Source organism: Rutidosis leptorrhynchoides, chromosome 3 (genome assembly GCF_046630445.1).
Source record: "Rutidosis leptorrhynchoides isolate AG116_Rl617_1_P2 chromosome 3, CSIRO_AGI_Rlap_v1, whole genome shotgun sequence".
Taxonomy (NCBI): domain Eukaryota; kingdom Viridiplantae; phylum Streptophyta; class Magnoliopsida; order Asterales; family Asteraceae; genus Rutidosis; species Rutidosis leptorrhynchoides.
Genome location: NC_092335.1, coordinates 101,251,399 through 101,265,419, shown reverse-complemented (window position 1 = coordinate 101,265,419; position 14,021 = coordinate 101,251,399). Strand labels below are relative to the sequence as shown.

General features: G+C 32.7%; 1 protein-coding gene and 1 long non-coding RNA gene across 5 annotated transcripts; one reads left to right on the top strand and one right to left on the bottom strand.

Annotated features, from left to right (window-relative positions):
* Positions 1 to 233: 233 nt before the first annotated feature.
* Positions 234 to 1,374, bottom strand: LOC139900248 (probable inactive purple acid phosphatase 29). The gene has a single exon (XM_071883038.1). It carries the CDS (start codon positions 1,359 to 1,361, stop codon positions 234 to 236), a length of 1,128 nt encoding a protein of 375 aa, XP_071739139.1. The 5' UTR covers positions 1,362 to 1,374.
* Positions 1,375 to 2,454: 1,080 nt separating this feature from the next.
* LOC139896580 (uncharacterized) lies at positions 2,455 to 5,350 on the top strand. Of its 4 annotated transcripts, XR_011776280.1 has the most exons (5): positions 2,455 to 2,790; positions 3,125 to 3,172; positions 3,609 to 3,720; positions 4,274 to 4,343; positions 4,744 to 5,097. It is a non-coding gene; the product is annotated as an uncharacterized lncRNA (long non-coding RNA). The 4 variants fall into 4 exon arrangements; XR_011776281.1 differs by adding an exon at positions 5,123 to 5,350 and having other exon boundaries at positions 3,609 to 4,891; XR_011776279.1 differs by having other exon boundaries at positions 3,609 to 4,343.
* Positions 5,351 to 14,021: the final 8,671 nt, after the last annotated feature.

The following is a 14,021-nucleotide window of genomic DNA, read 5'->3' as shown; positions in this document are numbered from 1 at the left end:
GTGGACGTGTGGCTGTGGAGGAACCGTAATCAGAAGGAACATTAACACTTGCTATATACTTATTTAGTAACTCAAAATCAGAAGGAAACTTTTAGCATCTATTTATTTAACTAATAGCACTGTTAAATACAAGACTCTGTTAAATACAAGACTATCACAAACTGATTACTTATCTCTGCAATTGTGGAATGCTCATAAAGAGAAACAGCTTGAACCATATAGATCAATCAATATCAATAATATAAATAATAATAGTCGGGCTTCTTTCTATGTTTAGGGTGCGAATACCTCCAAAGAACCTGAGCATCGATAGCGGTTAAGTTGTCATCATCGAGCCGCTTCCATGTTTTGATGGACTTGACTGGACCCCATGTACCATTTAATTCATCAAATAAAGAAACCAAAACAATCCTAGCCCTTCTTGACCATCCAGCCTTCCCATAACCATGATAACCGAATCCACCACCATAACAAAGTTGAATCCCATCTAACTTCCCACATAAATCGTTAATATGATCATGACCCGTGAAAACAGCTTTTACATCACCTCTATAAGCTAACATTGTATAAAAACCCGAATGCACCGAAGCAGAGCTAATCCCTTCTTGTCTTACACCTGTCACATCTGACCAATTGATTCTTTCATACTCGGGCAATGGGATATGAAAATATGCAAGTCCGGGAGCCGAATACAAAGCTTCCGAACTCTCTCGAAGCTTTTCAGACATTTGTTTAAACCAATACTGTTGAGACGGTTTAATCCATCCATACCCAGGAATCGAAGGTACTGTTGAGTAATCTCCACTATCAAAAAAGTACAAGTTTAAAATCGATTCGTTAACATAACTCGACCCTTCAACTCCACGAACTTCTAGATTATAGTTCCCGAATCCATCAATAAAATCAACACCACTAGGATTCAACTGGGATAAAGTGTTCTCCATTCCAACTATATGCTTCATAACATCTTCTCGTGACAACGTCGATTCTTGGTCATGATTCCCTAAAACTGCAACCCAGGGGATTTTCAATTTTATAGCAGGGGCAAATGCTGCATTCAAAGACTTAACTGCATCTGTGGCATCAGGTCCGTAGATATTATCTCCAGTGAATACAATTAGGTCAGGTTTCTCAGCTTCAATCAAACGGTATAAGAAATCGGTTGTATTGAGATCTGTACAATGTGCAAACGGATTTGGTAATACATCCTTGCAAGGAGTGTTCCTGCCATCAGCATAATGCATATCAGCCACTTGCATAATCTTTAACTGGCCATTTTTTGGATTAAACCCTAACTGTTTCGCACCACTACCATTAGATGACGTGATTAGACTCGCAAGCGAGCAGAAAACAAGGACCATAATGAATAGAATTCTCCACATCTTTATAGTGATTGAACTCAATATTCCTGCAAATTTTTGTAAATACAAATTAGGTTAAAAACGAATGTGTATAAAATAAAGTGAGTTATTCTGTTTAAATTCAAATTAGGTTAAAAATTAGTATAAAATTCATGAATGGTAAATTGGCGGTAACGAAAATTAAATGGAAAATCTATGTGAATGTGGAAACAACATTTTGTTAAGTAAAAATAGAATCAATCAGATAATGATCAGATCAGATAAGGGATAATAAGGCGAAATCAAAGTCGATTCGTAAGGTCGAACAAACGTATTTGCGGTAAAAATTACGAACACTGAAAACTAAAGCAAAAGCAGATAAAGTGTAAAATACTGATCATTTATATAAGACTATAAGTATATGGAATATGTTAACAAGCTAACCAACAGCAATATAATTAGGTTTTATTTACGTATTTAAATTAATATTAATAATAAATAATAATTTAATAATACAGTAAAAGGTAATATAAAAGAAAGAAGCGTACCTGTGGTGACGATGGGGTCGGAGCCGAGAGCAAGACGATGGCCTACAGGTAGGGGCAACTGGTGTGTTGATTTTTATATTATGCATACAGAAAGACGGTGTGTTAGATTAACGGGGATGATATTTCTACCATCATATTTACTTCTTCCACATGAATTTTCTAAACTGCCCTTAATGATTACCTTACACAATGTTTTTGTTATAAGTTATGTAGGGATATTTTTGGAACAAAAGCTTATAAAGATGGTGGAACAAATAAATTTGATATCCTATCGCCAAATCGTAAAATTATTAATTAACCGACAATCATAATTCATAATCATCACTATATCACTATCACTATCACTATCACTATTCACTATATACATTAAAAGAAAATATCGATTAGTTAATAAATGTTTTCAAAACTCCCTTTATTACCATTAGATTAGAAAAATACATTACAATACCCCTTGATCCAACAGTCCTTAATCATTCACTAAAAAAATTAGCTAATAAATCAATTTTACATATAATCCATCCCTAAAATACCCTTATGATATTAAAAAAAAAAAAAAAAACGGATAACCTAATCGTATTCTCTCACGTTCGGGATAACCTAATCCCTTTCATTCCACTACCATCTCATCATTCCACAATCCACAGAATCAGCTCAATTCAAACGATTTCAGATTATATACCCTAAACCCTTTCAGCAAATTAAAACACACGGTCTAAATTAAGGTTTCAATTTCTAATTAGAAAAATATCAATATCAATATCAATCGTAACATCATCGTAAATATCGTAAATTCAGGGCAAACCACCGCCGAGACTCCGGCAAAGAAGCCTGCATCAACTCCTAGATTGTTCATCAAAGAGATGGTGATGATGAATTTTAACTCTTATGCCGGTGAACAATGGGTTAGTGGTGTAACATGTTTTTTGGGTTTTATTTTGATAGTTGATGAATTAATGTGAATATGATTGATGCTATGTTGGGTTTCGTTATTTAAAAGTTATGAACTTCTAATTTTTTGATTTCATAAATTATGGTATTGATTTCAACTTTGTGATTCTAAACGTTCGTATGTACTTTTAGGTACGATTGTTTGTTATAATTCAACAATTCTTGTTTGCAATTACGGAGTATCAATTTTGATGTTTGATTTTGTTATTTGATGTCATAATTGTGTTGAAAATTCACAGTTGGTAGATTTGCTTAGAAAATACTGTTATTTTCTTTCTGTTCTTGCAGGGACATTAAATGGAAGTGGTGAATCATCTAAAGCTACTTCCGCAGAAGGTTAACAACAAACCTTATATGAATTTTCATACTTATCTGTTTAGTAGATATCAACTTTTGACATCTTAGTGTGTTTGTCACACAACAACACTACCACAAAGGTGGTACAATGCTCAGGTCTGTCTGGATGGTTGGTAACGAATCCACCAAATGAGGGTTTGGTTGAAAAGGATGGGCTTTTTAGTGCAGGTCAAAAAGGTTCCGAGATTAATTGACCGGATAGATGTTAATTTATATAAAAGTTCATAAGTTAACGCGTTATATTTGATTATAGAAACTATGTCAGTGCGATAAAAATCTTATTTCAAAATAAAAAGATTTAAGGGGTCACATGATATGTAACTATGTCATTGAGATTCACATGATATGTAACAAATAAAGATGATTAAGGAAAACTGTTCTTGTTTGGATCACGTGTTGTGTAATCATCTTACAGGTTCAAGAGCGTAGTACAATAGAAGCTATTGGTTTCTTCAATCTAAATTGGTGACTTCAATGTATTCTCTTATGGGTGTCAATATGGGAAGTTGGATAAGGGGTGATAACAGGTAATTGTCTTTTCTTTTATATACTTAGAAATGTTATATGGGTATTTCTTAGTTAATACGTTTATAATGATAATGATGATGAAAAACGTTATCAAACTGATTTTATAGATGAGTTATACATACTTTTATCAATGCAACAACCAATAATTTGGCAGGGATGCTAATTAGAAGATTCATCATCAGAATTGGGTTGGGTTGGGTATCTTTCCTCATGTTGCTTCTCTCTGTATATCCAAGATCAACGAACACCACCTCTTTTTTTACACTAGATGTATATATGGGTAGGGAAGGTTGGTGATGGTTTTGAATGGGTTGTATTAGGACGAACCGAAGCTTGTGTTTTGACCTGAAAGACTTCTGGTCCAAATATTTATCCTTTCTTATGAACTTTTCAATGCATCAAACATGATTAAAAACTCAGTAATAAACGGTTTTAGGAGGTCTTATACATTACCATAAATCACTTTTGTGTGACCTTTTGGGTTTTATTTTGATAGTTGATGAATTAATGTGAATATGATACTATTGAACAAAGTTTATCAGCTGTTGTTAGTCCTAATGGCAGTGGAAAGAGCAATGTGATTGATACTATGTTGTTCGTTTTCGGAAAGCGAGCAAAGCAGGTACTTTCATTGCATCTTGTATGCGTATATTTGAATCGATTGACTACAAGGTTTTACTAAAATTGATGAATTATTATTGTCTCTTTCAATAAAATAGATACCACTTAAGTGTATTTTATAACAACAAAGCCATTATATTTGTAATACTTGGTTTTTACAATTGTAAAAAAAAAAAAAGCATTGTACTTCCTAAACTAGCGGCTTGGTATATATTTGTTTACACAATTCATATTGTAGTTGCTGTTAAATATTGCAGTTTTGACCCATTTACTTACGAATGGATCATTTCGGGTTATGTTTCATCTCCTAAAATGTTCTTTTAAATACTTAAACCGTTCCAAACAACTTTCAAATAAGTCATTGTTTGATAACGTTCTTGACTTGAATTTGACGTGTATAGGCACCTAGCTCCAAAGTATGCTGCTTCAGAAAAACTTACGGATGGATCTAATGTTTTCTCCTTCGGGGTCATGCTTTTGGAATTAATCACCGGACGAAGACCCGTTGATTCAGTTCAGACTTGTATGAATGATAGTTTAGTATATTGGGTAAGTTCACTTTCCTACGTGCGTTGTTTTATTAAAACACTTTCAACTTTTTGCCAGGGGATTTGTGGATTTGACCTGAACCTATGGAGAAAGTTAGGCAAGATTGCATCAAATTACAGTTGCAAAACTTGTATAAAAATAATAAAATTATTATTCGGATTGTGTGTAAACCTACTTTGATATTTATTACATTATCCTTCCTCTGATATTTATTGTATTATTCTTCCTCAGTTAAGATACAACAAGGTTTCAGGGTTGCAAACAGTCAAAAGGCCGATCCCTATTTACAATAGATTAATTTGTTTGTTATTATCCTTGTATAGGCATATTCCAAATTATGCATAGCTATAAAAAATAGAAATAAAAAGAATTTGTACACGGTATTCATCTAATTATTGTATGTTTTTGGATTTGTTGTATATGATGGGTTTGTTTTATGTCAAATATACTCTATGAGTTTTCCCTATGTTTATTAGGAGATTATCCCACTCAATATTCTTAGGTCAAATTCTAATGTACATGTGAAACCTCGATTATGTCATGATTAACACATAGGAAAATGACACCAAAATGTATTGAACTTTCATCAAAATTCTATTGTATGCATTCAACTTTCAAAAGTCCTATTGTATGCATTCAATTTTATATTTTCTCTTATTGTATGCATTCAACCTGTTATAACAGGTTACCTTCTAGGTCACCTTCTAAATATTTACATCTTTAGTCCCTCATATTTGTAAATTTTAATTTCATTAGTCCTTCTGTTAAACAAAACATTTATATCTTCATACATTCATCAACTAGCATAAAGTATGAATCATTACTCGATACAAATATAGACTAACGCGTTGAATAATTGGGATTTATACTACATAAAATGAGGAGAATAAAATTCAAACTACATAAACCTTCCAAAATGTGAAGGTGAACAAAGCAACAAATGATGTACAAACAAGAAGTCTAAGTAACAAGGACGTACCATAAAGGAATGGTAGCTCTTACAAGAAACCAAAGCGTATTTAAGATGGCTCTCCTTTAGTCACAGCCTCACCTGCCAGTTACCCACCAATCCTCAATAATAAATACCGAGTCAAAAAATGAAAAATTAAACCATCTTCTGTTCTTCTAGAGGTCTTCGGTGAAAATCAAGTAGACACTAATATGCTTCTTATCATATTTGGTAAAAGCTTTCTAGTGAAATTGAAATGACCCGTCCATATTACTATAAACGTGGTACGTTATTCATTGCTTATCAAGTCGGAATTATATAAAGATTAAGTTTAAATTTGGTCGGAAATTTCCGGGTCGTCACAGTACCTACCCGTTAAAGAAATTTCGTCCCAAAATTTGATCGAGGTCGTCATGGCTAACAATAAGAATGTTATTATGACGAATATAAGTTGATTCATAGGTTTTTATCATGATTGAGAAATATGGATAAAATAATTCGATTACTCGAAATTATGAGTGAAGCTATCGTAAAAGAGTGAAATGAGAAAATATGGATTCGTCTTATCTTTTGAGGTCATCACGGTTGATCTCCAAATTAAAGAAAATCTTTGTAATCTATATAAGATTTGATTCTTCGGTAATTAAGGAAATTATGATCCTCTTCGATTTAATGCAATAATCTGTCTCGATTTCTCTGTCGGATATTTTACTATAAATCAACCTCCTACGTTTTCTTATTTCCACATCTCCCATCTTTTATACTTTTTTCCTTTCTTCGTACTTCCAAAACATTCGTCAATATACTCCATCCAATTTTAATTCTTGATATATTCTTGACTATCACATCTGTCATTCTTCTTTTTCATCTTCCACCGGAGGAATCCGTTAATTTCTACTATGCTCTTGGGTTTATAGTGTTCTTAGTTTTCCCGTGTCTTTATATTGCTATACGCATCGATATACACGGTTTGTAATTTCTGCGTTGTCTTCGTGCTTATATTTTTCCTTATATTTTGGAGTTTCATGCTTCCGTCTTCTTTTCCCGACTTCAAGTCAAGCGAATAATGGTCTAGAATTCATAGATATGCAATTCGGAATGAACATAGCTAATGCTCTAAGAGAGAAATTGTAATAGCACAATTTGGCTTGTGAAAATACCAGAATCCAAAGGAAAATATAGAACTATCAATAGAATATGTTCTTGATATGTTTAGAGATTAGATTGAATGTAAGAGTCATGTAACATGGCACATGATGACGTTATGGTCTGTGAATCATTACGTTCCATTTAGAAACTCATCATGACTTACTGTAATATAATCACGTTGATCAAGTGTCATTATATTATACTGACGCATGCTTCAGTTCCCAACATTACTTCAAAAACATTCATACTTTACACTCAGAGGTTTCAGATATTTAGAAACTAAAACGGTTTTCTTTATGATGTGATACAGATAACGCGAAGGAATAAATGATTTCATATAAGAATGGTTATGAAAATATCTTCAGAAATATGAAGGATATTTATAATGGAAGATACGATAATATCTTAGAATATTTAAGATAAGAGGATGATGAAGAATATTGTCCGCAAGGGTTTTAGAGTAAGGAGCAAGGTATTTGCTAAGGATTTTAGCAGACACCGAATCATTTGAATTCGTTGAAGGTAGATTTCGTCCTTATGATTTGTCCACAGCCTCCTTCAGGGTTTGCTCAATCCGTTTTTCAGTTCCAAACCTTCTCTTTTTCTGTTCTTTGCTAACACAATATTCTTTATCATCAACTTTTGACTGTTACGGTTGTCTACAGTTTCTGCTGCTTCATTCAGCTTTTTCAAAACTTCATAGTACTGATTCGTAGGCTGAAGTGCTATTCCGGATTTCAGAATTATAATTCCAGGAAATAACGTTATGCAGAAATGATGTGAGATTCAAGAATAATTATTGGTGCTTCCTGGGGTTTGGTATGAGAATTATTGTTACAAGATGTAGATGGGTACATGACAAGGTTTTATAGTGATCTTTCAGAGAGATTTAAGTCAAAGAGCAATAAAGTTGCTGGTAAGCTTACTACTAATGTGGTGGAATATAAAAGGTTCCCCAGTAACGATGGCGAAAAGACAACGTATTTATCAAGGTTATAATAAGGCTACTCCGGATGAAAAGTCGAAGTTGTCTTTTTGGAGCTGTGATAAAATTCGCTATTTTGAAAAGGGATTGTAAAGTTATTTTGGGTAATAATAATGCTAAAGGATCTGACACGGATACGTGTTGAACCTTTACTTAGGTTCAAGTGTCCTCCGAATGCATATCTATATGCATATATTCTTCGTATGTATCGTGTGATTGGTTCGATTGTTCCTTAGTTGAGGTGTTTTCAAGAATTTTGAAGGGTTTGGACGCAGGTTGTCATCGTCAATATCCGTATAATGAATTCGTCGTGAATCTTGAATGATACGAATATCTTTATGAGTTCTGTGAATGAAAGTGATGTTCTAGTATAGTTTGAATTTAAAGTATGATTTTGAAGGATGTATGAATTTAAGATTGATGGCACTTCTTAAATCTTGACTTGGATTTTGATCTGTCAAAATCAGAATATGTAATTGAATTGGTATGGAAAATGGTTGTCTTGAATTTTGTGAAATGATGTATATTGCTATGAAAGGAGAGAGTATAATTAACGATTGTCGAAACATCATTGAAAATGTATAGTGTAACATATTAATGTGAACTTAAGTATTTCTCGGGTATTACCTACCCGTTAAAATAAAATTTCACAAGTAAAATTTTGTACAAAAGAATTTTTATTACAGTCTTTATGAAAATATATGTATGTATATTTTCTTCAGATGTAATATGAATTTAATGAGTTAATATTATATTAATCTCATTTGGTTTACGGTTGGAACTAGAAATGAATAATCCCTAAAACTTTAGAGATTACATAATCGCCGCGGAATATTTCTTCAACGTAAATGAAATAATGAATTAATACTTCATCACTCATTATTGTTGGTATCCCTCAGTGCCTGCGGTGAATATGATGTTGATGCTCGTAATGCGGCTTATGATGTTGTTGGTACTGCTGGTGCTGGTGGTGGTAGTGGTTTGATGTGAGTATAGATGATGAGAATTTATTTTGTTTTGTATTGTGAAAGAAGATGTTTAAAGTTTCTTGAATAAAAAGAGAGGTCAAGAGCTTTATAAAGGGAATGAAATGATGTAGGATGCACTTGCTAATGAAGTTTTGCTTTTCATGACAGTAAATAATTCACCATGCAAGATACGGAGTAAAGGTCGGATAGCCTCAATAATATTAGTAATATTATACTCGTTGCGGCATATCCTGAAAAGGAGAGAGAAAATGGTGTTACGAACGGGTTCGCCGGTAAGTGCCTCATGTTCTCCACCGAGAGGCGAATTAGATTCATGAAACAGATCGCCTTCTTATTGTCTAAATTGATTAATTCGTCCACGAACCCACCCCCAATTCATCCAGAAGAGGTGATGACTAATTGGTTGGTTCATTACGGTTAGACTGCTCTCGGAGCTTAAATGAAATTCCATATCGGAATAGCTTTTAGAATCTGAAGAACTCGAGCTTTGTGAAGAATCCGCCTTACACGTTCAGAGGAATGATTGTTGATATGAAAAAGATTTAGGACTTAGATTGATATTCTTAATACATAATTTACATATGTATATTTAATACCAAAATCCCATAAGTTACAAAGGAATTTACGGAAGATGTCAGGCAAAGTCTACCGTGATAGATATGATAAGATATGAATATGTGTCTATACACTATCTATGCAATAATTGAAGTAAGACGCGTCTAGACTTAAGATGATAAATCGGTAATTTTCTACAAGAATGATAAGCAAAACTTTTAATATGCAGATAAGGTCGAAGTCCAGACTCACTAACGCATCCTAACAACTATCAGTTAGACACACTAATGCAAGACCTGATTCGCTAAGACCACCGCTCTGATACCAACTGAAACGACCCGTCCATATTACTATAAACGTGGTACGTTATTCATTGCTTATCAAGTCGGAATTATATAAAGATTAAGTTTAAATTTGGTCAGAAATTTTCGGGTCGTCACAGAAATTGTTTATGTTGTTGTGAATGGAGTACCATCCATTATATATAAAATACAACAACTTAAATTCAGGTTCCTACAAAACTTAGAAGTTACGAAAACACTTGATTCTTGTGTGATGGGACGAAAATTCTAAGACATGTTGATTTGAGACATTGAGATAGATCAGTAACTACTTTGGTTACAACATTACAACTTTATTGGAAGAAAAAAAAACTAAGTGTGGTGACCATTAATGTGTTATTATACAAGTTAGGCAACAAAAGCATGTAGAACTTTAACTCAAAAAGATACAAGGGAGAAGATTATTAGCTCTTTAAGATGACAAAACTCCATTATTAGTAGCTTAAACGTTTCAATTTCATGGTTGTATCAAGAAGGAAAATCCAATTCTATCTATTAAATTGAATGTCATATGCATCACTGTAGAGGTAGGTGGTATAACATCATTTCAATGACAGGAGAGCACATCACGCAAAGATTCTTGCAGGCCAAGTGGGAACGAGAACCAGACAACCTTGTAATCTTAGACTTGACAAAAACAAAAAAAAAAAAAAAAAAAAAGAACAAAAAGAAGAAATGCATGGACAAAACCAAAAGAAAATGCAAAAGACGAATTGAATGTGGAAGCACCATGGCATAAGTGGAAGCATTACAAAGCCTCGACATTTTGAAGGACTTTTATAGTTATACTCGACTACCATATTTATTAGACACACAAAGGAACATTTAAATTAATAGATCTATCAATATTTCATTCATAAAATTATATAACATATTCTACTATGTTAAAAGTTTGATGATAATTTTTGATAAAGACAATACAAAAACACAATGAAATTAGAATTTACAAAAGGACTAAAGATATACTCCGATATAACATGTTCTACTATTTATGAAGATATAAATGTTTTGTTTAACAAAAGGACTAATGAAATTAGAATTTACAAATATGAGGGACTAAAGATGTAAATATTTAGAAGGTGACCTAGAAGGTAACCTGTTATAACAGGTTGAATGCATACAATAGGAGAAAATATAAAGTTGAATGCATACAATAGGACTTTTGAAAGTTGAATGCATACAATAGGATTTTGATGAAAGTTCAATGCATTTTGGTGCCATTTTCCCTTAACACATTAAGCTGGTATGCGAGGTTTGTTCACATTGCATCTTTTGAAAGCGCTTTGTTTGTAATATAATTTCATCTTGGGTAATGTTGAATAGAGTGTCCAGAAGTTTTGTATAATATAATAGCATTATTCCATTAAATGTTGTAAAAAATTATTAATCAAATCAAAAACTCTTATTTGATCTTTAGTTAGAACGAGGAAAAAACTCCCGCTTCGCTGCGGGCTTTTGAGTGACCTTGGACTTGTTTATCATGCTTTGTTTTTTCGCAAACTTTTTATTATTATAGCTGCTTCACCCGATAGCAGTATTTCATTACCGACTGCCTCATTTATAAGAAAATGGGTACAATAGACACATATAGCTTTATTTATTATTATTTTTTCAGTTTTTACCTCATTCTGTTTGTGGGCAGCTTCATTCAAATTTCAACATGTTTAGGGTTAATGGGGGCTCTTCTAATAGGGATCCATGTTAAAAGTATCTCATTATGGGTCGAATTTGACACTGTATATGTGATTTGGGTCATGTTTGTTACTGCTATATTATATCGGGTCAAAAATGATTTTGGATAACATCTTTGGGTCAGAGTGCACAATGCAGTTGGTTTTTGGGTCATTGGTATTTTTGGTACAACTCTAATTATATATACTTATAGTACAAACTAGATTCATTTTGACAACTAATATAAGCTTAATGGATAAAAAGGATTCACGTTGAGAGTTACTGGTTTAAGGTTAATGAATTGCTATTTAGGATTTACGCTTAATGGTTTACAGTTTAGGATTTAGAGTTTAGGGTTAAGATTTTAGAAATTATGTTTTAGGGTTTAGGATTTAGTGTATCGGGTTTACGGTTTAGTGTATAGGGTTTACGATTTAGTGTATAGGGTTTACGGTTTAGTGTTTAGGGTTTGGGGTTTGGGGTTTACGGTTTCGAGTTTAGGCTTTAGAATTTGGGGTATAAAGTTTAGGGTTTAGGGTTTTTTGGTTTATGGTTTATGGTTTAGTGTTTAGGGTTTACATATAGGGTTTAGGGTTTATGGTTCAGTGTATAGGGTATAGGTTTTAGAGCATAGGGTTTAGGGTTTAGATTTTAGAATTTACGGTTTAGGGTTTAAGGTATAGTGTTTAAGGTTTGGGGCTCAGGGTGTAAGGTTAAGGGTTGGTGGTTAATGGTTTAGGGTTGATTTAGGGTTTATAGTTTAGTGTATAGGGTTTAGGGTTTATGGTTTAGACTTTAAGATTTAGATTTTAGAATTTATGGTGTAAGGTTTAGGATATAGGGTTTAGGGTTTAGGGTTTTGTTTATACAATTTATGGTTTAGAGTATAAATATAGTGTTTATGATTTAGGGTTTAGTGTATAGGATTTAAGTTTAGGGTTTATAGGGTTAATGGTTTAGATATAGAGTTTGAGGTTTAGAGTATGGGGTTTAGTGTTTAATGTTTAGGGTTTATGGTTTAGACTTTAAAGTTTAAGGTTTATATTTTAGAATTTATGGTTTATGGTTTTAGGATATAGGGTGTAGGGCTTAGGGTTTTGTTTATACAATTTATGGTTTAGAGTATAAATATAGTGTTTAGGGTTTAGTGTATAGGATTTAGGGTTTAGGTTTAGGGTTTATGGTTTAGTGTATAGGGTTTAGGGTTTAGGGTATATGGTTTATGGTTTAGGGTTTAAGGTTTAAAAGTTTAGAGTATAAGTATAGTGTTTAGGGTTTAGGGTTTAGTGTATATGATTTAGGGTTTATGGTTTATGGTTTAGTGTATAGGTTTTAGGGTATATGGTTTATGGTTTAAGGTTTAAGGTTTAAGGTTTAAGGTTTAGAGTATAAATAGTGTTTAGGGTTTAGTGTATAGGATTTAGAGTTTAGGTTTAGGGTTTATGGTTTAGTGTATAGGGTTTAGGGTATATGGTTTATGGCTTAGGGTTTAAAGTTTAGGTAAGAATGTATCTGGTTCAATTTTTCTTTCGTTAATTAAGCCACCTTTTTCTAAAAAGGATTGGGGTTTAAAGTTGAAGGTTTAGGGTTTACAGTTTATTGTATAAGTTTAAGAGTTGATGGTTTAGGGTTTAGAGTTTAGTGTATAAGGTTTAGTGTGTAGGATTTAGTGTTTAGGGTTTATGGTTTATGGTTTAGCCTTTAAGGTTTAAGGTTTAGATTTTAGAATTTAAGATTTAAGGTTTAGGATATAGGGTTTAGAGTTTTGTTTTTACAATTTATGGTTTATAGTATAGATATAGGGTTTATGGTATAGGTTTTATGGTTTAGGTTTAGGGTTTATGGTTTAGTGTATAGGGTTTAAGGTATATGGTTTAGGGTTTAGGGTTTATAGTTTAGGGTTTAGTTTTTAGATTTAAGGTTTAGAGTTTAAGGTTTAGGGTTTAGTGTGTAAGGTATAGCGTTGGTGGTTTAGGGTTAGTTTAGGTTTTAGAGTTTAGGGTTTGGGTTTAGAGTTTAGTGTATAGGGTTTATGATTTAGTGTTTAGGGTTTATTGTTTAAGGTTAGGGTTTACATTTTAAAATTTATGAATTATGGTGTAGATTATAGGGTTTAGGTTTTAGGGTTTATTGATTAGCGTTTAGTGTTTAGAGTTTAGGGTCAAGTAAGTTTAAGGTTTAGATTTAGGGTTTAGTGTTTAGGGAGCGAGATATGTTGATGAAGCTGAAAGTTAAAGTACAAATTGGGTTATCTTTTGACCCATTTGATTCCTGTATTTTACTTGTATGTTGCAACTGACCCATTAAAGAAATTAAGATTAAAACTTCTCCAATCAACCCATATTAGATAAAAAAAAAAAAAAAAAAAAAAAAAATAACCCAATTGACCCAATGCCAATTAATTTGACAATATGATTTAAACTGTCAGCCTTCTATCACGTTTAATTGTTCATATCGTTCACACAGAAAAAGAACAATTGGTATTTCTCTA